This window comes from Oenanthe melanoleuca, chromosome 20 (genome assembly GCF_029582105.1).
Source record: "Oenanthe melanoleuca isolate GR-GAL-2019-014 chromosome 20, OMel1.0, whole genome shotgun sequence".
Taxonomy (NCBI): domain Eukaryota; kingdom Metazoa; phylum Chordata; class Aves; order Passeriformes; family Muscicapidae; genus Oenanthe; species Oenanthe melanoleuca.
The window spans coordinates 5,718,021-5,741,115 of record NC_079353.1 but is presented as its reverse complement, the minus strand read 5'-3'; the positions used below and the strand labels follow the sequence as shown (position 1 = coordinate 5,741,115).

The window sequence follows — 23,095 nt, the reverse complement described above, 5'->3', positions numbered from 1 at the left end:
GCAGATCTCTGCTGGGGCATGATCAATGTCTCCTCCCTTGACTTTGCTGTAGCTCATTAACATCAAATGTCTTTTCCAAGGGGTGCTTTTTGGTCTATTTTCCACAAGGACTTAATTGCCATTTTCCTGGTGTCTGTGGCTTGTTCTTAGCACAGCTGCTTTTGTGTCAGAACAAAATGTGTTGGACACAAATATCAGGAAAGCACACGTCCCAGATTTTCTCTCAAAAGTGAGAATTGATGGAAATCAGGAGCACAGCTTTTCTGATCCCCTTTCCCCATCGTCCATCAGGTGCTGCTTGGGTGATTCCAGGTTTAGTAATGGAGATGTCAGATTCCCTGACACCTTTGGGCTGGAAGGATGATGGTGTGGAAGCAGTGACCTCAGCTGCCATCTGCCTGGGCCTAATGAAAATATACTGTGGGAATAGAGGCAACAGCTTGTCTTCATCACCTGCTGGAGGCGGGCAGACGTCAGGGCTTGCTGTGCCAGCTTCCTTTGCCACCTCTCAGCGACTGGCCAGCCCTGCAGGCAGCTTCCACCTGCTCCCCAGGCTCTCTCTGGCCAGCAAAATATCTGCTTTCTTCCCTTTTTTCTTTTTGTTTTTTTTTTTCCCCTTGGTTTTTTCCTTCCAATGCTCAAAACTCAAGGAAACCAGGATGCTCATTGTGTTGTTTTGAGCCAGTGGAGCAAGCACACAGATGAGTGCCCAGCCCTGATGTGCAGGAGTGTGGGGGCACAGGCTGCCCCCATTTCAGTGCCCAGGGTGGGCAGGGAGGGCTGGATGTGCTGTGCTCTGTCACTGTGCCACCCTGTGAGCAGGGACACCTCAGCTGAGGTCAGAATGATACAGGACACACTCTGTCCTTCCTCTGTGAGCACCTGGGCACCTGGGCTAAGAGGAGAGAACAAGAATTGAACAGACTGAGGATAGTTCAGTTTCATTTCTCCTGAAGTCCTAAGACCTCATACAAATGGATTCAGGTGCTCAGATAAATACACAGTTACAGCAAACACAGAACCTGGGAAGGTGCCTCCTGTGACACCTCTCAGGAGACCAGGGACCTGTCTTGTGTCTGTGGTGACTCTGACAGCAGCCTTGGACCCATTACAGCATTTGGTGCTGATTTATATTTTCCAAGTGCTGTTCCCTGGGGTTACTTCATCTGTGAGCACAGTTTCATGTGAGCAGGAAGGTGAGATAGAGGACACTAAAGAAGGGGATGGGGCATTTTATTACCCACACAACTTATAAAATATTGAGTGTAGCCTTGCATGGCGTGCTCTGAGTGCTGTGGTCATCCATCAGGGATTAACAGGCTACCCACAATTAACAGTTTGTCACTGTCTATCTTCAGCTCCATCTGAACATTACCTCTGTAGTAACCAGAGCTCAATCTCAGTACCAGCATGGTTGACCTACTTGGAGATCAGGAGGAATCTTTAGTCTTACTCAGGTTTGTTCATATTTAGGAAGTTTGGATGTTGTCCTACAGTACTACAACAAGAGCATTGTCCTGCATGTTAGAAATGGCTTCTTTGAGTTGAGAGTACACTGGGTTCTGCTCTAAGCTCTCTCTAAGCAAGCTCAGCAGATGGATGGTGCTTTTGTGGAGGGAATGTGCCAGGGTCTTTGCTTATTATTTCTGCTGTGGTCCAGATCCCTGGGAGAGTGTAACTCTGTGCTGTGGGGTTGGGAGCAACCTTTCCTTCTTTGAGAGATGCTGGGTCATTGATATTCCTTTAAGAGCTCCCACTTTGGTGGGAGCACCACATCCAAATGCTCCTTGAGCCAGAATGTACTCATGCCCACTTAAAAAAAAACAACAAACAAACAAATTTTTTCTGCTTGCTTGAGAAGGAGTTACTGAGTGAAGCTGACTAGAGGAAAAACTCCTCTTGAATCAAAGAGCCACCTCAGCAGGACAAGAAAGAGCTGCCATGGCCTGTCTTGGACCTTCATTTAAGGTCATTCATTTCAAGAGACCTTGGGAGTGGCACAGAGCACAGACAAGTGGTTGCCAGCTCACAGGTTCACAGAGATAAGGACCAGGCCTTGGGCTGATGAACCTCGTGGAGAATGACCAAGACTTGAGTCCTGAGTCTTGGGCAGACTCCCAGAACCTCCCCAGAACCCAGAACACCTCTGAGGTTGTGGGCCAAGCACCTGCTGTTCAACTGCAGCACAGAGCAACTCCTGCAGCTGATCCCTGGAGGGCAGTGAAGGGAACATGCTCATCCCTGGCCAAATTTGAGCTCTGTGCATTTAGATAAGTTGCATGAACATCTGAACTACTGCTTGCTAAGCCAGCACAAGCCCAGGTCCCAATTCCCCATGGCTGCTGGCAGTCTGTTAGCAGATTTGCATGTGGGAGGTGGGAAGGGGCTCTGGCAGGCTGCTGGCACCCCTGGCTGAGCAGGCAGCACTCTTCTTGTGATACCATTGTGGGAAAGGCAGCACACCTGCTTCTATTGTGGATGTACAGAATTAGGGGAGAAATCTGATTATCCTAATTACTCAGAAATGCTAAATATGTGCAGAATACCGTTTGGCTAATTAGCCTGGGAGATTGCTGGCTGTTCAGCAGGGAGCAGAGTGGGTGCTGGGAGAAGTGTGATGGGAGCTCACAGGCTGTTTTGTGCCCTTTGCTGTCTGAGCATGTGGAGAGAAGTGAGCTTGGATGCTTGGAGATGTGATTGCCAACCTTAAAACAAATTAAAAAGCTGGGAAAGTGCAATATTTTTTTCAGATGTCTGACACTTTTTAGGATTGTGGGTCTCCAAGTTTCCCATCTCATTATTTTGAGCAGAGATATCCAAAGAAAGGATGAATTTGCCTTACTGCAAACAGCTGGTGAGAGCCCCTGCACAGCACCTTTGCAGAGGGGTCTGTTCTACTCCTTGTCCTGCCTTGTGCTGACACAGGCACAGCCCCAAGTGCTCCTGGAGCCTCAGGAGACCATGATGTCCTTGGTTCTCTGAATGGTGCTGCTTTGTTTGCATTTAATATGCTCATCTGCACCACTGAGGATGTCTTGTGGCCCCAGGGCTGGCCTGCTTTACCCAGAGGCACAGAGCAAAGCAGGTGGAGGGTGGTTCATGCTTAGATCCCAAGGTGTTAATCCCCCCATATCCAGATCCAGGGAACCAGGCTGGCTCCTCAGCTGGACACAGATCCACCAGAGAAGCCCTGAGGCTGCCTGGGAGGGCTGCAGGGAGGCTGGGACAGGGGATGTCACAGCTTGGTGTGTCCCACAGCCAACACAGCTCTGCCATCAGGCCAGGGCCAAACCCAGCTCTTCTGGGTATAATCAGTGCCCAAAACTCACATCCATCCTTGTAGCTGTGCTTCCCCTTGTCTTTAAATAACCCTGCCTGGCTTTTAGTCCTCACTAGCAGAGATGAATGTCCACCTCCAGCTTTTCTGGAAAGCTTCACTTTCCTGCTCCTGCAAGCTTGGGGTCAGTCCAGCACAGCACTAGCTGAGCACTTCACTGGGAGAAGCTACAAAACATTTGGGCCTCCAGGGCTGCCATTGAGACAGCTTAAAGCTGAGTTGTGTGACATGAGAAAGAATAGATAGGGTGATAGAAAAACTCTGCTTCAGACAATAGAGACTGTGTCTCCCTTGTGATGAATAATGGCTCTTTGTTTTATTCCTTAGATGACAGGGCTGTTAGAACTGCTGAGGACTGTCCCAGTGCTAAATATATGGGTGTGCAATAAAGGCTCTGCAATCCATGAACTGAGACTGAATGGATACTTGAGTGAATCATTTCAAGTAGGATGAATTTCTGGAGCAGCTCACAGTGGCAGGAGGTGGTGGGGCAGTGTCCTGTAGGATGCTTTCCTTGCATGAGATGTATCCCAGGTTTCATGGCTGCCAACTTTTTTCCCTCCTGAAGCCTCTCTTGGCCATGTCAAGCTCCTCACTCCAAGTTTTGGCCACTAACCTCTAAACAAAGGGCATTTCAGATAGAGCTCCAGGGTTTGGTGCTGAGACACTGTCCAGATTTTCTGTCAGAAATCCCAGAATCCCAATCCTGGCACACTCAATGGGAATGAAGCAGTGAACCCCAGGTTCAGCTGCAGGCCAGGGCTCAGAGCTCATCAGAACTCATCAGAAATAGAGCCCTGCTACAATAAGGAGGAAAATGCTGCATCTGCCTGCTGCAGTGTCACCAGGCTGGAGGAAGAGGTGATGCACAAGTGTTATTGTCACTGGAGTCACCTCTGAGTCCTGCCAGATTAAACTTCCTTGAAATTACTTTAATGAAGCAGCAAGGATTTGAATTTCCATGATGTGGATTAGCACTTTTCTATTTTAGCTAATCCTTGCAGTCAGACCCACAAGCAAGAAGATCAGAGGACTTGGGGGGGAAAAATGGCCAGGAAGTTTGGAGTAGGAGCTGACCACAGATGCCATTGTTCCAGGGAGGAGGAATCATCTCACACCTCCAAGGAGAGGTGTGGAGGAAGCTTTGGTGTCACCAGCTAATAGAGGATAAGTCTTTGTCCCTTTCCATGGCTGAAGGAGGCACAAGAGTCTGTGGGGCCCCATGGGTGAGCTCCTGGTTGGGGCTCAGCCCCTGCAGGGTCACCAAACTCTTGCCCTATGGGGACACAATCACAAAGATTTGCTGCAAGTGAACTTTGTTCTCCAGAGCTGCCAGAGTGGCATCTATTATCCAGCCTCTATTTCCAAAAGGAGGGGAAAGTGGAAAAAGAGAAGGAAAAGAGAAATTCAGCTTTGCTGTTGAATAAACCATGAGCCATTGAGGAGCTGCAGCAGGGGAGGGGCAGGGGCAGTGCAGAAATAAGGGGACAAAAATGTCATGCAAAAAATGAAGCACAGGAGGGGCCTGGCCATTGTGTGACACTCCTGGAAACTTGGAGAGCTGGTTGGTGGGAGGCCAAAAGATGTGTACAATGAAAGGGAGACACTCGAGTGGACTGAAAATGCAAACAAATTGAGTAGCACAACGGAGGAGATAAATTGTGCTCATAAAGTAAACAATGGCTGAGTGACACTGGATAAACAGTTACATATAATAACACCACTGTTTGTCCCAGCCACCCTAATTGGGAGGCTGGGCAGCATCCGATGAAAACTCTGTGTTGCACATTTTCCCCTCCTAATGAGGGAGGTTTTCCCTGCCCCCTGAAGCCTCCTCCCCCCAGTCCCATTTAGCAGCAAACTGAAAGGCCTGGTTTCATTCCACTTTCCCACAGCAAACTCATCCTGGCAGGAACTGCATTAAGGAGGACAAGTAGAAAATGATAATAAATTGAGGACTTGCTCTTATTTCACCTTGTGACAAATCTATCCAGTGGGTGACTCAGGGAGGGTGATAAGAGCATGGACTGGGCTGCTGCTTTCCTTTTGGTGCTTTGTCATGTGGAAAATAACCCCATTCTAGCCCTCACTCAGAAGGGCTTTCCTTTAAAAATAATGCTTTTTAAAAGGCACTGAATCCCCATTTACCCTGTTGGAAAGCCAGCAGCTCGCCCCCATCAAAGTGAACGTCAGGGCTCTCATTTCATCATCCACTTGGGCTGAGGAGCAAAAACAAAGGGCAGGCAGCACCACAAGTGAGGTGGTCAGTGCTGCCAGTGCCACTGGGGGAGTCTGGTAAACCTTAGTGGGTTTTCAGCATGATTCTCTATTGCTGATAAATCCCTGATGAGAATCTTTGGTTTTGCTGAGCTGGTCTCGAGTGCAGCAGGAAACACTGGGGACAGTGGCATGAGAAAACCACTGTGATGTCCCCACAGCCACTCTCACACTGTGAATCCCAGAAAATCCACCCTGGAGCCCTGGTTCCCAGCACTCAGGCTGTTTTACAGCAGAGCTGTGCTCTCACCCTTCCATGACTGCCCAGAGCACATTGCAGTTCCCAGACTACTCCATCACCCGTGAAAGAGGGAGGCACAACTTCAGCCTCAAATCGTGCCTAGACTTTCTGCCAGCTCCCTCTTTAGATATTTACTTGATTAATCTGTTTGAGCACTTTGTGTGACTCTGTTTTCTGGCTTTTATTTGAGGAAAATAGAGCTGGGGTTCTGCTCTGCAGCATGCCCTGCTCGTGGGGAGGTACAGCTGAGGAAGACTCCCAGGAGATGCTCAGCCTTCCTCACCTCTGAGGGACCATGCTGAGGGTGCTCCTGAGGTGTGGGTCACAGCTCAGAACTCATCTTTGATCACATAAAATTGGCTCTGCCTCCTGAAACAGCTGGAAAACTGGAATATCCCTAGTTTGCATGCCTTGAGGGAGGCAAGAACCTGTGATTGCTAAGGTAACTAATCAATTGCTTAAGTAGGACTGATTTTCTTCCAGAGAAGCAATCAGATGATGAAAATCAATAGTGATTGATTCATTTTCTATCCACTTCTTGGAGGGAAGTTCTTTGTGGGGATTGTGGCTATTGGAAAATTCCTGCAATATCCCAAAAGCCTCTGACAGTCTCTGTTTTGAACAAAATCGTTGTTTTCCTGTTTGTTCCAATTTAAAACTCTTCCTGTCAGAAGCATTTTACTGGAACCAGGAGATGAGCTGCTAAATGTTTTTCTTGTCCAAAATACTATTTTCTTCTCAGTTCTTTTTCATTTTGTGCTCTGATGACAGGCCTGGAAATTTGCTGGTACATTCATTAGAGGAGAGTTGGTCGATATTTCTTCACTGATATCTATTTTTCAGCTGAAAAAAATGTCCACATGTTTTTTCAACTGTAATTTTTCATTTTGTCCTTTTTTTTTTTTTTTTTTTTTTTTTTTTAAATTGATATAAACACATTTTTGTGTTTTGGTTGGGGTTTTTTTTGGATGATTAAAACCCAGCTGTCAGAGTATAGGTCACTTTATATGATGATAGTGTGGATGAAATGCAAACAAACCACTTGGCCTGTTTGCAGCCTGACTCTGAAATACCTCCAGCTTCTCATCTGGGGGATGCAGGCATGGGAACAGGGGGAGTTCTCCCCTCTGTGCTGAGAATGTGACAGTGAAGGGAAGGGTGAGGGGTTAGGGTTGGTGCTGCTGCCATCATGGGAAGTTCCAAAAACCCACAATGGCAGTGAAGGTGCTGTCAGGGCTGAGGCAGGATTATTGCTGTGGAATGTTACAGAAGCTTTTTACAAGCAGGACCCAAGTCTGCAGCAATCCTCTGTGGGAAGCAGGGTTGTTATTCCTAATTTCACTGCATAGATGGGAAAATAGAGAGTCCCCAGCTGTGCTGCAGGGCTTGGTGGAAGGAGCAGGAGCAGCACAAGGGGGCACAAAGCATCATATGGAGCTGCTGGTAGGTGGAAAGGGAAAGCTGCAAAATAATGGGAACTGCATCCCTTTGGCCTCATGTTGTCTCTTCCTCTCACCCCCAAATTGACAGCTAGGTGCTAAGAGCACTTCTCTGTGTCCTGGTGGGGTGAGAAAGCCTTGCTCTGTGAAAAAGGGTCCATTTGTACAGTAATTGCCAAGGAAGTCTCTGGGTGACTGTGCTGTGTCCCCTCCTGCTTCGGGCTGATTAGGATGAGCTTTCCTTCAAGGAGCAAAGCTGCAGCAAGACCGTGGCAGATCCCAATTTCCTAGATTATTAAAAATAACAATATCATTTTCTCTCTCTCCCCTATTTCTCACCCACCCTGTGCTTCCCTTTTAATGAATTCTCCTCTCTTGCTGCAGTGACACCAGCCTGATTTGTAATGTAAATAGGCAGCCCAGTGTAAAGGCGACCTGCAAGAGCACCGCAGGGCTCTAATTATAATTTTCATTAAATTCCTTCTGTTTACGAATATCCAAGCAATCTGGCATTGCAGCAGAAGCAAGAGGAAATTAAAGCAATGCTACCACTTAGCTCCAGTGTCAGGGAGCAGGGGCCCAGCTGTCGAGCACAAACTGAAGTGAGGCTCCTGCAGACAAAGTTTTGAAGAGTTATTTCAGCTTTGGCATCTCTCCTCTCCCAAGCTTTTCCCCCAGTTGCAGGGCTTGCATGTTTTTCCTTCAGAGGATCTGGCTGGTGCAAGTGTTTTACACGTGATCCATTAGTGACCTAATTAAGGGGATCAGCTGCTGGAGCTCCCAGTGTCATGTGCAGGAAGGAGCTGGGGGAGAGCAGGAGCTGAGCTGAGCAGGGATGGGGATGGAGCAGGGATGGGGACAGAGCAGGGATGGGGATGGAGCAGGGATGGGGACAGAGCAGGGATGGGCACAGAGCAGGGATGGGCACAGAGCAGGGATGGGCACAGAGCAGGGATGGGGATGGAGCAGGGATGGGGACAGAGCAGGGATGGGCACAGAGCAGGGATGGGCACAGAGCAGGGATGGGGATGGAGCAGGGATGGGCAGGGAGCAGGGATGGGGACGGAGCAGGGATGGGGACGGAGCAGGGATGGGGATGGAGCAGGGATGGGGATGGAGCAGGGATGGGCACAGAGCAGGGATGGGCACGGAGCAGGGATGGGCACAGAGCAGGGATGGGCACAGAGCAGGGATGGGGACAGAGCAGGGATGGGGACAGAGCAGGGATGGGGACAGAGCAGGGATGGGGATGGAGCAGGGATGGGGATGGAGCAGGGATGGGGATGGAGCAGGGATGGGGACAGAGCAGGACCTTTGGCTCACAGGGCCCTGCAGGGGCAGTCCAGCAGCACAGGGACAATTTTTCCCCTGTGCTGGGAGCATCCTGAGGAGTGAGGGCTGCTGTGACCCCTCACTGTGTGAGGTGGGGCTTTGCTCTTTGCTCCCACCCTCATCTTCTGCTGGATGAGAAAAATGACTTCAGGTGGCTTTTTGCAGGTGTTTTGCCTTTATAGAGGTATTTTGGCTGATCCTTCCTGAAGAGGAGATGCTGCCAGCCATGAGCTAGACTGACAGGGAACACCAATGAATATTTTTGTTGATAAAGCCAAAAGAGGGGGTGGTCTCAGTGTCACTTGGTCACAGCAAGTCTTTCTTAGGCTGTGTGTGGACAGGACAGAGGGAAAACTGAGCTTGGCTTTTCAAGGCTGCAGCAAGAGTTACTGCTCCCTTGGGGAAACTGCCAGGGGTGTATTTACAGCCACAATTCAGCTTTGGGGTAAACAACAGCCAAATAAAATTGCAGTTTGCAGTAAGTGCCTATAAAATAGCAAAGAAAGAATTTTTTTCTAAACTGGGTGAATCCAGCTGGTGTCTCATGGGCTTTATACACACTGAGTATTTTGGTCAGAGCCCTGAATAATTTAAAGTCTTTCTAGTACACTTGAGAGTTCATGGGATCTCTGAGCTGCTCCCACACCCAGAGGACTCCAGAGGGCTGCATCAGGAGGAGACAGGCTGGGCAGTGCTGGCCCCAGCAGTGCTTCAGGGCAGCCTTGTGCCTTCTGTGCCAGCCCTGTCAATGGTTTCCCTTCTCTGTTAGCTAAGCAGATAATGCCTAGGATAGAGGGTCAAAAGGATATAGGTTATATTCCCTAAACAGAGCAACCTTTGGCTAATTTTCAAGTATTTTCACTTTTTTCTCTGCATACCTTTCATTGGGAACAAGCCCAAACTTCAGGTAGACTTCATGGCTGAGGGATCACACAATATAAAGCCCTGTTGGTAGGGAATAAATCTCTCCATTAGAAAATTAAATTCCTGCTGATCTCCAGCACTGCTCTGCCTTTCAGCCTTTGGAGAGTTTAGATGGGTTCATAACTGGTAGCAGATCTCCAGAGGGAAATGGCTGCTGAGTTAATGGCACACATTTAATATGTATTATTTCATGCAACAGGGAAATTTGTGCTCCTGGTGGGAGAACTTTCCCCCAGAGCTGAAGCTCAGACCAGGATGCTGTTTGGGGGAGCAGCTGGGTTTGCCCAGGATCAGCAGCATGGGGTGGGATAAGTTAGCTCAGCAAGTTCTTCAGCAGGTGAGGCAAAGCCAGGAGTGTGGAGCCTGAGCCTGGGCCTCTGGGTGACAAAAGTGTCAGGCACTTGTTGAAATCACTGGTTTTATGTCTGCTGCAAATGCAGCCACATCCCCTTCACCCCAGTGCCTCCCCCCTCAGTCCCAAAGCTGGAGACTCAAAGTTGAGCCATGAAACTGAGGGAGGAGAAAAACATTGATTGAGGGGCTTAGGGGAGAACATTGTGGGCACAACAGATCAATTTAATTATGTTTGGGGAACTTAGGCTGGAGTGTTGACGTAGGTTGCAAATAAAACAAGTTTGTCATTCCTGCCAGAAGTGCTTTTCTGCCTGGATCACAAAGGCACCTGCTCATTAATTTAGGCTGATTGCTGCTCTCAGCAGTCAGCAATCCCAGCAGTGTGCAGGGCTGAGGTGCCATCAGGAGCACAGGGAGCACAGCAGCTCCATGTCCAGTGCTGCCTGCATCCCTGGGCTCTGAGCCCCAGGGGGAGCTGGGACCCATGGAGCCAAACAGGACACAGGCTGTGAGGGGAATGGAGCACAAGCCTCATCAGACATGTGGCTGACCCTCATTTGGGACAAGTTTAGGCAATCCAGAGCAGCAATTTTTCAAAGCATTCCTCCTAGGAAGCAGTCTTTTTCCCAGGAGCTGGATTCTGAGCACCACTCAGAACCTCAGTTAATTCACTGTCCTGCTGACCTCCCTGTGAGAAGGTTGTGGATCAGGAGAGGGCACCTGTGGATGTGCCATGTGCAGGGAAGAAGTGCTAGAAGTGCTAGAAGTGCTGCCAGCTCCTGATGCTTTGCCAGTTCCATGGCACAATCCAACACTTGGGGTAAAAAGGCTTAAGAGGTTTGCTTGGATATGTGCCTCAAATTGTTCCAGGGGAGGTTTAGAGTGGATATGAGGAACAATTTCTTCACCAAAAGGGTTGTCAAGCATTGGAGCAGGCTGCCCAGGGAGTCACTATTTGTGGAGGGATTTAAAAGACATTCAGATGTGGCACTTGGGGACATGGGTTAGTTCTGGGCTTGGCAGTGCTGAGGGAATGGTTGGACTCAGTGATCTTGGAAGGCTTTTCCAGCCTAAAGGATTCCCTGATTGTGGGAATTGTTGTGCATGGCCCATGTCTTCAGCTGATGTACTCAGGAAACCTCAGTCCCTCTGGAGCCAGAGCCTCAGCTCCAGACACACACAGCCTTCTGCACTGCTCAGTGCCAGCCTCATGCCTTATGTTTAGCAGGATTGTGCCTTCCCTGGAATGCTAAGCAGCATTTGGACATGTGGGACTGAATAATGACATATCTTTGCAGCTGAGATGTTTCTGGGAGGCTTTGGCAGCAGAAAGCTCAGGGCTCAAGGTCACAGCAGTGACTCCTGAGAGCATCACTGCCCCACACAGAATGATGCTGGGAGGGGAGAGCTCAGAGCTCAGAGGTGCCAGGCCAGGGGCAGTGAGGAGGTGAGGGCTCAGCACTGGGATGTTTAACAGCAGAGAAGTTGTGATGAGGGTGTTACAGGGAGGGTGTTACACCTGCCCAGGCTCTGCACAGGGTGGTTCTGGGCTGGGAGAAGTCCTGATCCTTGAATGTGGCACAAGGCAGCCTAAAAGTTGTGTTTGCTGGAGTGTGATGCCCAGGAGCAGCCAGGAGGGACCTGGTGTGGACCATGGTGGGGATTTCACTGCTGGGGCCCTTTGGCAGGGCCAGCACAGTCTTCTGAAATATAAATGGCTTCAAGCTATCAGCCCTGCTGTTGGAGGCTCTCTAAAGCCTGTGTGGATAGAAGAGGGCTCAGCAGCTGCTGGGGAGAAAGCAGACCAGGGGAGCAGAGAGTGGGGCACAGAGTGGCCAAAGACACTCGAGGGAGCCAGTGACGAGCACAGACCTCCTGTGCAATTGTCTCCTGACCTCTGTGCTGGGGAGAGGGATGCTGGGAACGGAGCTGTGCATCACAAGGCCCCAAGGAAGGTTTCCTTGACAACACTTACCGAAGAAAAATGAGATTTGATGAATGCAGAGGGTGTGAGCCCGTGAGAGGCTGACTTTGGGAGAGACAAGGAGGTGGCACCTCGCAGAGCGAGCCCCTCCGTTTGGGGACGGGAAGGAATGGCTCACTGAGCTCCTTTTGCAGATAAACTTAATTAAAGAGCTATTGCAACCAGTCATACTTACTTAGAAATGCAGCCACTGTGGTGAAAGCAGACATTGTTTAATTGTTTTTTCTCCTCACAGAATCTTCTCCACCTTGAATGAGCACTGGCACAGAAGGGAATTTTTTGTTCACTTCTGATAGTTTCAGCACACAGCAGCTTGGGTTTAGGATTCTTTAGTTCTGGCATTGTCTCAGCATTTACAGAGTCAAAGGGATTATATAGAAATCTGTGTGGAATTAATCATTGTATCACAATAATACCAATATATTAATAATAATAAACAGCAGATAGGTGTTTAGTATTGCCAGACTTAAACCATGTGGAAGAACTAAAAAAAAAAGATATTTCTGTACAAAACCGAAATAGATATATTTTTCAAATTACACAATCTGAGGCTTTTTAATTTCTTCCTGCTGTTTCAGGTAGCAGGACGTACATTTCCATCCTTGTGTGATGTCTCATAGGGGCAGTGGCACTGAGACTTTGCCCTGAGCTGGAGCCATCACATCTCATGGCCAAAACACCTCAGGAAACCAGTGCAGGTTTTTGCTGAAGAAAAAGCCTGTGACCTTCTCCAGTGAAAGCTCTGCTGGTGTTTGCACAGCAGACAAAGAAAGAGCATCTTCTTAAAAAGGGAAGCACTTGGCAGGAAATCAAACCCTGGATCAGGGCACTGGGATCAGCCAGGAGCCCAGAACATCATCCCAGCAGAGCTCTGGGGACCCAGGGCTGCAGCTGAGGCTCTTGCAAGGGGTTAAGTGGAAAATTTAGTCCCAGTTGAAGCTGGAGGAGGAGCAAGAGCTGGAGCAGTCTGTGAGGCTGTGTCCTCACAGCACTGAGAGACAAGGAGTAGCAAAAGAGTTTTCAGGTTGTTTTCTTATAGGTCAAGTGGAAAATTGCCTGGGTTTCTGGGTAAAACATTTTTTCTTCTCTTTTTTTCTTAGTATTTTTTTTTTTTCAGCAGTAGGATCAGCCTTTCCCATTTGTTCCCTTTGTTGCACACTTGGATGTTTATTTCTAACATTTCATTTTGAAAATAAAAAGTAAATCTCTTATTAAAGCTTAACTTGGAAAGGTTAAAAGCAGGTTTGCTTACAGAAACAAATGGGTGTGTGACTGCACCTTTTGTGGGGTTTTCTGAGCACCTTCCCCGTGTCTGTAGGAGTCATGCCAACATGTCTTGAGACTGATATTTTTTCTTTTGTGTCCCAATTGATTTCAGAAATGCAGTGAAAGACACAGATACAAACCAAATAAGATTAAAGGCTTTCAAAGCTTAATAAATTAAGAAGAGCAAATCTAGCTGATAGCATGGCTTTGATAGCAGGCTATAAAGGACAAGGAGTTAAGGAATTACAGGTACCTGACTGTTCAGCAGCATCCCTTCCTCCTCAGCACTGTGGGGGCACAGGGGAGCAGGTTGGACTCTCCAGCTTATCAGCAGGAGAGGAGCAACAGAAGACAAAGTTGAGGGGATAGAAAAGATTTGAGGCACTGGAATTTAAAACAGGCACCCCCAGCCCATGCTGAACCAGCTCAGAGTGCTGCTGGCAGTGACACCTGCCAGTGACACTGGAAAAGCAACTGGGATGCTTTGAGCCCCCAGTGAGAAACTGGGATGTCTTTTGAGATGTTTGCTAGGAGTTACTTCCTGTTTTGCTATGGGCACCCCTCCAGCTCAGGTACAGCTCCCACTCTGGAGAAGTTTTGTGGTGTGATGTCCCTGAGCGTGTCCAGAGCTCCCTGTGCTCCTGTGTGTGGGCCATGGGATGGGCTCCATAAGCTGCAGAACATTCCTCTGCCTTTCATCTCTTCCCCAGCTGTATAAATGAGTGATGGCCTGAGAGAGAGCTTTGGCTTGTGTTGTTTTCCTGGCTGACAATTGCTTCTCGTGGTTATTTGCTACTCCAGTTTCACTCAGATCAGCAAAAATGTGGTTTATTTCAGGAGAGAAAATTCTGCCACAACTCTTCTGATTTTAGTGCTGCAATCAATCATTTAATTTAGAGAATGAAAGGTAAAAGTATACTATGGGTTAGAGAAGCAAAAGGAGTGAAGGAATCCTGGTTTTAATAAGAGCAGTCATAAAGAAGAAAAATTTGTCTTCCCTGATGGAAAGGTCCTGTCAGCTTTGAGTGGGTAGAAACCTGTGCCACAATCTGTGACATTTCTCTTTACAACCAGCATCTCTGGAATATAATAGGCTTTCTCAGTGGGACAGTGTGAATCATTGTAGGGAACAGCCCAGTGAGGATATTGCTGTGCACAAACCTGGCAGCCCAGGAGAGAGATGGCATTTCCTGCTCAGCCAGAGAGCTCCATACAGGGACAGATAGATCAGGGCAAACCCTGACCCTGCCACCTGAGCAGGACTGAGGCACCAGCACTGAGGGGCACAGTGACATCCTTCACATCCCAACCCCAAATCAAGGCCAGCTTAGCCCCAACATCAGCCCTGTTCACCTGCAGCTCTCTGCAGCATTTTGTGGGTAAGCTGTGCACACAGACCTGCAGTGTAATGAGTGAAATGGTTGTTTATCAATTTGTTTGCAGCAAATATTTCCTTCATTATGGTAAGCTCCAGAGAGAACAGGGGGAAGCCCAGGATAACTTCAGGCTGCATTTCCAAAGGCTGGATTGCAGCACAGACTCACTCCCTGCCTGTCACTGACACAGTGCTGGAGTTCCATCAGCAGCACTTGCTTGTCACCAACATGTTTTACAGAAAATCGTAATTTTATTTCTATAAATGAGGAAACAGCTTGTGTGAGCTCACACATCCCACAGCCCCTCTCCTCCCCTGAGCCAGCAGATGGGCACAGCCCATCCCTGGACCAGCTGAGTCATGCCTGCAGCTCCCAGGGGCACAAAAACAGTTAAAGGTGCTGGGAAAGTGGCAAAAGAGAGTAAATCAGGATGGAAAGAATCTGGGGACAAGGGAGGTGAGGGAGAAGGAAGTATGGTGTGAAGACAATTTTCAGGATTATGGGGAAAAATCCAGAAACTTCTCAAGGAGCTGTGCCCAATCTGAAGTTGTGTAGATTGGCAGGTCCATCTCCAGGACTCATTTATCTGTCACTTCACAGCCCAGTCTCTTCCCTGGTGCAAACAAACCAGGAGACATCCAGAGGCTGTGGAAGGAGCAGCTTTCCCCTTTTTTCACAGCCCTAATGACAAATACTCGTGGAGCAGAGTGGAGGAGAAACTCCTCCAGACATGGATTGCCCTGATTCTGGAGTGTTGTTTTTTTTTATCCTGATGTTCAGAGCCTGGAGGCAGGAGGGGAGGCTGGGCAGGGTTACCTGCACCCCATCGTGTCCCCAGGCTGGGTGAGGCTCTCAGGGCACTCACAAAGCCAATTAAATGCCTGATTGGATGAAGCAGCCACAGCCAAGTGGCTCATTGCCAGCCAGTCAGGATCCCGAATTTCCCAATACCGTTAAGGTATGTGTGTTAATCCCCTCCTGAAGGATTAAGTTTAACCTGTGGCTGGTGTTTCTGAGGAGAGTAGCAAACCTGCTGGGCTGGGGGGAGCAGCACTCACCCCACAGCATCTTCCAGGTGCTTCAGAGGGATCAGAGGGTGCTGCTTCCAAGGGAGGGTTATTTGGTGACTGCCTCCATTCCTTCCCTGCTCTCTGTCCCTCTTTTCCTGGGAATAACATACTGTAGAGGGAAAGCTGTCTCCCCCTCCCTGATTGCCCTTAACCACAGATTTCTTTGAAATACAGATTTTTATTGAACTTTCAAAGTAGTGTTGGGAATTGCAATACCTTCCTAGCCCAAGAGAGGTGTGAAGGCAATTTCCCCACTGAGCCAGGAAGAAGGATGAATAATGACCATTTAATAGATGTGGCTGCTCTCATCATGGGGCTTGAGAGGAACTGCAGCCACTCACATCCTTAAAGGCTTTGAGCCATCACAGAAGCCTTGGTGCTTAGATCCCAGCCAGGAAAAGGTGTCACATAGCTGATTACACACAGCAGACCAGGATTACCCATGGTTAATGCCTGATTAGGAGTTAAATTAATATTGACTGTCGATAGTAAACTGTAATGATTTATTTAGCAAAAAATAAATGAGAAATGTCATAATGCAATCCCAGTGGCCTACTGTGATAATTAAACATACTTTCAAATCTTGTGCTGACAGGGAAGACACAGGTCCATGGAAGGCTTTGCACTGTGTTAATAAAGACAAAAAAAGAGAATATCTCTCCACACAAGGCTGGACATGGGAGAAAAACCTGCATTAACAGTTTTGCCCCTACACTTATGATTTCTCCTGCAGATAAATCATTTAAGGGCTGTGGGCATGCAGAGGCCAGCAGGCAATTGCTGTCCACTGCTCTCTTTCAGCTGCACAGAGGCTCAGAACCAGGGGACCAGATGTTATCTGATACTCAGATGATGGCTGCAGGTAAAAAGCACATCTTTTTGCAGATATGGTTTGAAAATCAACCCCAGCACTCCAACAGGGATGGAGTTTTATGTCTAGAGCACATTGCTAGCCTTGAACCATGTTATTAGTGCTGGAGAGGAGCACAGCCTGTCCTGGAAAACTGATGTGCTGGCAGAATTTCCTTACTGGTGGCAGCATTTTCTGTGGGGTGAAGTGGAGGAGAGTTTCCTTCTCTCCCTCACTTTGATGGATGTGTGCAGGAGAGCAGAGACATAGGAGGTGTCAGGAGTGATGGAGTGATGCTGACAAATGAGCTCTAGAAAGTTACAGTGGCATCTTTGTGAATGTATTTCATGTTCAACATTTAAGATGTCACCATCCCTCTGCTCCCCTGTCCTCTGCCAGAGCCCCAAAGTGCTCTGGAGCTCGGCCATCAGAGGAGCTGGGGTGGGAGCAGAGGGGAAGGGGGATGTGTAAACAAGCCTTGTGTCCCACTGACCTGGTTCAAGGCAGCAAATTGCTTTGGGAACCCTTCAGCTGCCACAGGGGTTTGCTCAGAGCCTGGAGAACAGGCACTGTGGGTGCAGGAGCTCTAACCCTCCTGGTCCTTCTCCCTTCCAGCTTGCTGCACTAGAGAGGCAAGTGTTTGACTTCCTGGGCTACCAGTGGGCTCCTATCCTCGCCAACTTCCTGCACATCATCATCGTCATCCTGGGGCTCTTCGGCACCATCCAGTACAGACCTCGCTACATCGTGGTGGTGAGTGTGCCCTGGGGCACAGAGCTGTGCCAGCCTGGCTCAGGGGGAGGTGGCACTGCTGGGGACAGGGCAGAGCCCTGGGACATCAGCACCAGCCCTTCTAGCAGGAGGTGCCTGGCTGTGCTCAGGAATCCACTGTCAGCTGTGCCTGTGCCAAGCTTGGGAGGTTTCAGGTCATTCCTGCTGGAGCTGAGGTAGCCTTGCCCAAACAGTGCCCAGCAGAGAGAGAGGGTGAGGGGCTGGACAAATGCAGCACAGAAACTCTGACAGCCCTCCAGGCTCCTGCCCCTGTGTGTCTTATTGAATGTGGAAAACAGAGGAAGAGAAAAAGGATTTCAGTGCTGACTCAGGGCATTCCACTGCCTCCAGCTAGAGCATACATACATAAATATAAATAAATAGAAATAGAAATAGAAATAGAAATAGAAATAGAAATAATATAAATAATATAAATATAAATAATATAAATAATATAAATATAAATATAAATATAAATATAAATATAAATATAAATATAAATATAAATATAAATATAAATATAAATATAAATATATGCACACTAATTCCAGTGACTTCCTGATGTTTGTTGCTTCTCTCTCCCCAACCCCGTTCCTTTCCCAGTATGCCATCTGGACTGCAGTCTGGGTCACCTGGAACATCTTCATCATCTGCTTTTACTTGGAAGTGGGAGGGCTCTCAAAGGTGAGTGCCCAGGCTTTGCAGCAAAGGGGGTGGACTGAGTGGGGAGGGGAGGGTGGCATGGCTGAGGTGAGGGGTGGGAGCAGGTCCTGCCCTCCTGCCTGTGGAGAATTCTGCTTCATCAGGGATGGGCAATACTGCTGCTTGTATGGGAAACTGAGGAGCCACTGCTGGTTTCTGGAGCTCTTGGCTGGCTGGTGCAGGTGTGGCTGGAATAAACCCTGCCCTCTCAGCAGGGAGAGTGCATTTGCTTTCCAGAGGTGAGAGCAGGGCCATCCTGAGGGCACAGGGGTTTGGGGACAATTCCCAGCTGTGATGCAGAGGAGGGTCAGGAGATGACAGACTGCAGCTGATGCTCTTGATGTGAGCCCAGCTTGGCAGGAAGGTGTGTGCTGCAGCACCTGGCTGTGGGCTCTGTGCCCCAGGGAGGGGTGCAGCAGGTCTGCCTGGCTTAGCCTGAACCAAAGACTCTGCTGGAGCTCCACACCTGACCAGCTCTTGATATTCTGGTGCCTCCCAGTCCTGCTGAAGACTTGCTGCACTTCAGCAGAAGGGATAAATACCTGGTTGTTGCCACAGGAGAGGCTCCCCTGCCTGCTGAACAGAGAACATCCCTCCCCAGAGGGATCTGCCTCATCTTCCCTGCTTTAATTCTTCCTTCTTAAGTACAGTGGTAGCTACTCATGGCTGCTGGCCAGGGTGTTGTGAGTTCATATGCAAAGCTCTTTGAAGACTAGGTTAGCTGAGTATTGCTCTCTGCCTAATGAGGGGTGAGTCAGAAATAATAAAAATGGGAGGCAGGCCCTAAATTAAGCCTGGGCTGTAAGCAGTGAATTGTGAGTGTTGCTGTAGCAGAGCAGACTGAGTGATTGTGGGATGCAGGTTCATTTCAGAGCACTCCACATCTGGCCTGGATTCCCAGGTCATGCATTGGAGTTGCACTCATAATTGGAATTGCCCTGTGGTTTTATCAGGCCTACAGCAAGTCAGGAGTGGCAGCCTAAATCCTTTGAAGATAAGAAAATGTAACTTCCTAATGTCTCAATTCATCTTTATTTCCTCTCTCAATTATCTCCATAAACTTTGAGGGAGTTCTTGCCCGAAACAGTGATTATTCATAGTCTGAAATCTCAGCCTGAGATGATCTCGATGTTGGCTGCGACCAACTTTAAAAAAAGAATTTTATGTAACTGTTTAAATGCTCCCTTCTGCAGAGAGAGTGTTGGCTTGATAAACTGCTCTGGGAGCTTCTCAGAGCCAGTGTTTGCTTCCAGCCAGCTGGATGCTCGTGTTTGCTGATCCCAGCCTGCGCTGCAGCACGTTCTGCAATTCAAACAGCACCACAAACTCCTTTTTTTGTGCCACAGAGCAGCCTCACCTGGTAACCTTGCTTTGTGCTGGGGCTCATTTTAGCCAAGCCAGCACTCACAGAGAGGCTTTATTTAGCCCACAGGGTGACACTTGTGACTGGGGATATTTTTTATAGAACTGGGCTGCAGTGTAAGTTGTTACTGACTCAGTGGACTTTCAGTCTGCAATGAAAAATTAGTTCATTTAATGGCAACCAGCAAAACCAAGAGAGAGTTTGTGCTTGTTTGGCTGTAAAGTAGTTGACAGCCTTGCCTCTGTTCTTAATGAGTTGTTCTCACTTTAAAAAGCTGTTTTGTAAGGAAAACTAATGATTCTGCTTTCCATCCTCCTCACTTTCACTGAAGTAATTTGGGTCTTTGTAGTGGCAGAACAAATCTTTGTTTCCAGAAGAGACCAAAAAGTCCACCTGAAGCAGGAGCTGAGGTTTCTGTAGGACACTTCACAGGCTGGGCTCTGCTGCTGCACCTCTGGAAACCTGATCCAAAGCCAGCTGGTGTTTGATTGATCTCAGAACGGGATCAGACCCCTCAAGGACACCTGGGCTTGGCTGTACAAGTGTTGGGCAGGGCAGTGTCAGCTGGGAGGGGATGGCAGCAGGGCTGCAGGTACCTGTGTGTGCCCCAGCACCTCGGGAGGAGCTGCTCTATGGTCCTGATGAGGAGTCAGTGTCACAGCTCATCATTGCCTGGCAGTAGGCAGGGAAATTGCAAATATTGGAAGAAGAGCTTTGGTGGAGGGAAGCTGATGGAGCTGGTCTGATAAACACTGACTCATTAACTGCCAGACTGGGGAGTGCTTGGACAGGGCTGTGCTGCTGTGCAAGTCCCTGAAGGGGCTGAGAGCTCTGAAGGTCTTCAGGGTGATGTCTCCTCTGTGATTCCTGGTGAGCCTGGGGGAGTGGCATTCCTGCCAGCCCTGCACTGACCTGCTGTGCTCTGACAAGGGCAGCCTGCCAGGGCAGGCTCTGCCAGCAGCTTATTTACAGTGAGAGCATGCAGAGAGGGCAAGGGACTCAGGAGAATGCAGTTTGTTAACTTGGTGCCTGCTAATGACAGCCCAGGGCAGCTGAGACAGGTGATAACTCAGGTGGGCTGAGAAAGGAGAGAAAGGATTCAAGTGTTCCCATGTAACAGATTTAAGAAAAGCCTAGGGAATTGGAAAGATTAGGAAACAGTTATGTGCAGTCATTGCACATAAAAACCAGTTCTTTGTGCTGTGCTGCCTAGATCTGATCTCACAGTGGTGAAGGAATACAGGATGGGAGCAGGAAGTGCTGTCACAAGAACAGGGATGTTGCTCTTGTGCCCCCCTGGCTCTGGGTGCCTGGCTGATTTAATGGACAGAAACCAGGGACCCCATGTCAGCCCCTGGGTGATTTGGCAAAGGGGTTTTTGTCACAATCTCTCAGTTATAAACTTTAGGTCATGAGTAGAATAAGGGCTGGTAGGTGCAATTTGGCTCTTTGCTTTTCCTTACCAAGGAATTGTTCTCTCCTGCATCTTTCCTCTGTTCCATTGTCTGCCACCATTTCTCACCCTCTCTTTCCTCCTGTCTTTCTCATTTCTTTATCCTTCAGCTTATTCCAGCTTGTCCATTCCATGTCTCCTGGCCATGGAATTGCTGAGGATGCTGTTCTGGTCAGCCCTGCTCAGGGAATTAGTAACTAATTACTAACCAGCTACCAATTACTAATTACACTGAATTTTTTGTTGGAAAGGAAAATACATTTTACTGATCACTGAATTTATTCCCTACTTCTTGGAAGAGCTAAACTGACTTGATTTCTGTCTTTCTGTCCTGCCAGGGTATTTTATCTTGGCATCATTTCTCAGCAGGAGTAAGAGTGTGAAATATGGCCCAGCAGAACTCCTTGGCTGGCCAGACAGAGGTGGCTCAGCACAGGTGTCTAAGGAAACCCTTCCCTTGCTGCTGGAAGGGCCCCCCAAGCACCCAGCCCGTGCTGGAAGAGCTCTGCCAGTGAGCAGAGTGCTGGAGCAGCCTGGATTTGCAGAGCTGCTCCTCAGCCCTGGCAGGCAGGTGATGATGGATGTCTCTGAGCAGCTTTTGGCAGCTTTGCCTTGCTCTGCTCACACTCCTGAGCTCACTTGCAGCTCCAAGAGCTGTGCCACTGCTCTGTGCTGGGGCTCACAGCCGAATTTCCAGGTTGCTGTTCCTCCTCCTGTCCCATCTCCCTCTTCTCCCTCCATCTGGCCCTTTGGGTAGGTGAATTGCTGGGAGCTAGCTCTGAAGTTTCCAGGCTGTGTTTGCAGGAATATGTTAAGCTTCTCCCTCATCCCTCCTGCAACCCCTCAGTCTGAGTCAATTATTAAAATCCTGCTGCTAAGACATATGAGCATATGCCTGTCCAGCTGCCATGCTGACTGACTCTTCATCATGCACTTGAGAAATGTTCAGAGAGGTTTAAGGAACTGGTGTCCTGTATTTCAATGTATTCCTTTGTCTTTTCCCTCTGGAATTATTCTTCTTGAATGGTGATTTCTATTTTATTTATTTTTTTATCCTTCCTTTATATTCTCTCTTGTCTATGCACTGCTTTGATCTGAATCCAAAGCTGTGGTGGCCTAAATCTCCTCTTGAAATGGAAGCAGCCCTTGTGAGTCAAACGGGGGTTATTTGTATTTCAGAGAATCTGGATGGCATCTTGGGAGGATTTTGTACCTAGTTAAAATACCAGGAGGATGGATAAATTCACATGTATGTAAAACTGTCCCTCAACTCCTCCTAAATTTAGAATTTGGAAGCCTGGGATTTGGCTTTTAAATGCTGTGGCATTGTCAGCCACTGGGAGTGTTTCTCTGTGTCTCAAGGTGATGCAGGACTGAAGATGAACATTATATTTCCTATTTTAATAAGAAATGCTTCCATCTAAAGAGATTTTAAATGATTCTTCTGTCGAGCTCTGGTGGCTCCCAAACGAGGTTCAGTTTGTTGCAGAGCTGTCCTAATGTGGTTTTGCCTGATAATTAAGGAAATTTGGGGGAGGCAGTTCAGAAGGCTGTTAACAACAAGATGTAAAACCATCTCTGTTAGTGTCCCTTAGAAAATCCCTTCAGAGCAGCTTTCAGGAAGCTATTTTAGCCCAGGCTTGCAGCTGGCTCCGTGGGTGTTGGAGGTAGGTGTGAGTTTCCCGTGGGACACGCTGGGGAAAGCAGGCTCTGGGAAATGTGGCTGCTGCAGTTTCAGAGCTGCTGTCGTCCCTCTCACCCTGGTGGCAAGTGGGGGCAGCCAGGTGCTACAGCAGCTCAGAGTGAGATGTGATTTTTTTTTGACTGGCCTTCAAGGAGCTCCCAGAAAGGAGCTTGGATTGTCCTGGCTGGGGTTCCCTCCAGGCTGAGGTGGAAGAGGCAGTGCCAGCCCTGGCCAGGCACACACAGAACCCACTGCTGGGGCTCATCAAATCTCCCAACCCACATTCCACTTCTGGGAGCATTTCAGTGTGTTTAGATTTCAAATGCATCACAGAAAGCTTTTGGGAGACAGCTGTTCCCTAAACCTTCTTAAAACTGGCTCTTTCCTCCTGATTTTTGTGTGCTGTTCCAGTTCATGGTTTTGCTGCTCTCCAAGTGTATTCTCACAAGCGAAGCTGGCAAACCACAGGGGACATCCTGGAGTTGTTTTTGTAGTCTCCCAGCAAGCTCTGAGCAACAGGAGGTCAATTAAGGGATTTTCTTGAGTGCTCTTTTCATTGTCCAGGTATCCAGGGACACAGGCAAAGGAGCAGCTCTGCTTTGCATGTTGAGACCCTCTTGTTGGTGCTGCCCTTGTGCTCCAGACAGGTGCTGGTTCAGGAGGGTGGCTCTG

General features: G+C 48.5%; 1 protein-coding gene across 2 annotated transcripts in view; it reads left to right on the top strand.

Moving 5' to 3' along the window:
* Positions 1-23,095, top strand: part of NKAIN4 (sodium/potassium transporting ATPase interacting 4) — a 50,459-nt gene that overhangs the window by 7,162 nt on the left and 20,202 nt on the right. For both annotated transcript variants that reach the window (XM_056507721.1, XM_056507722.1), the window contains exons 2-3: positions 17,066-17,203; positions 17,825-17,905. In XM_056507721.1, coding sequence (XP_056363696.1) covers positions 17,066-17,203; positions 17,825-17,905 — 219 coding nt within the window. The remainder of the gene's footprint in view (positions 1-17,065; positions 17,204-17,824; positions 17,906-23,095) is intronic.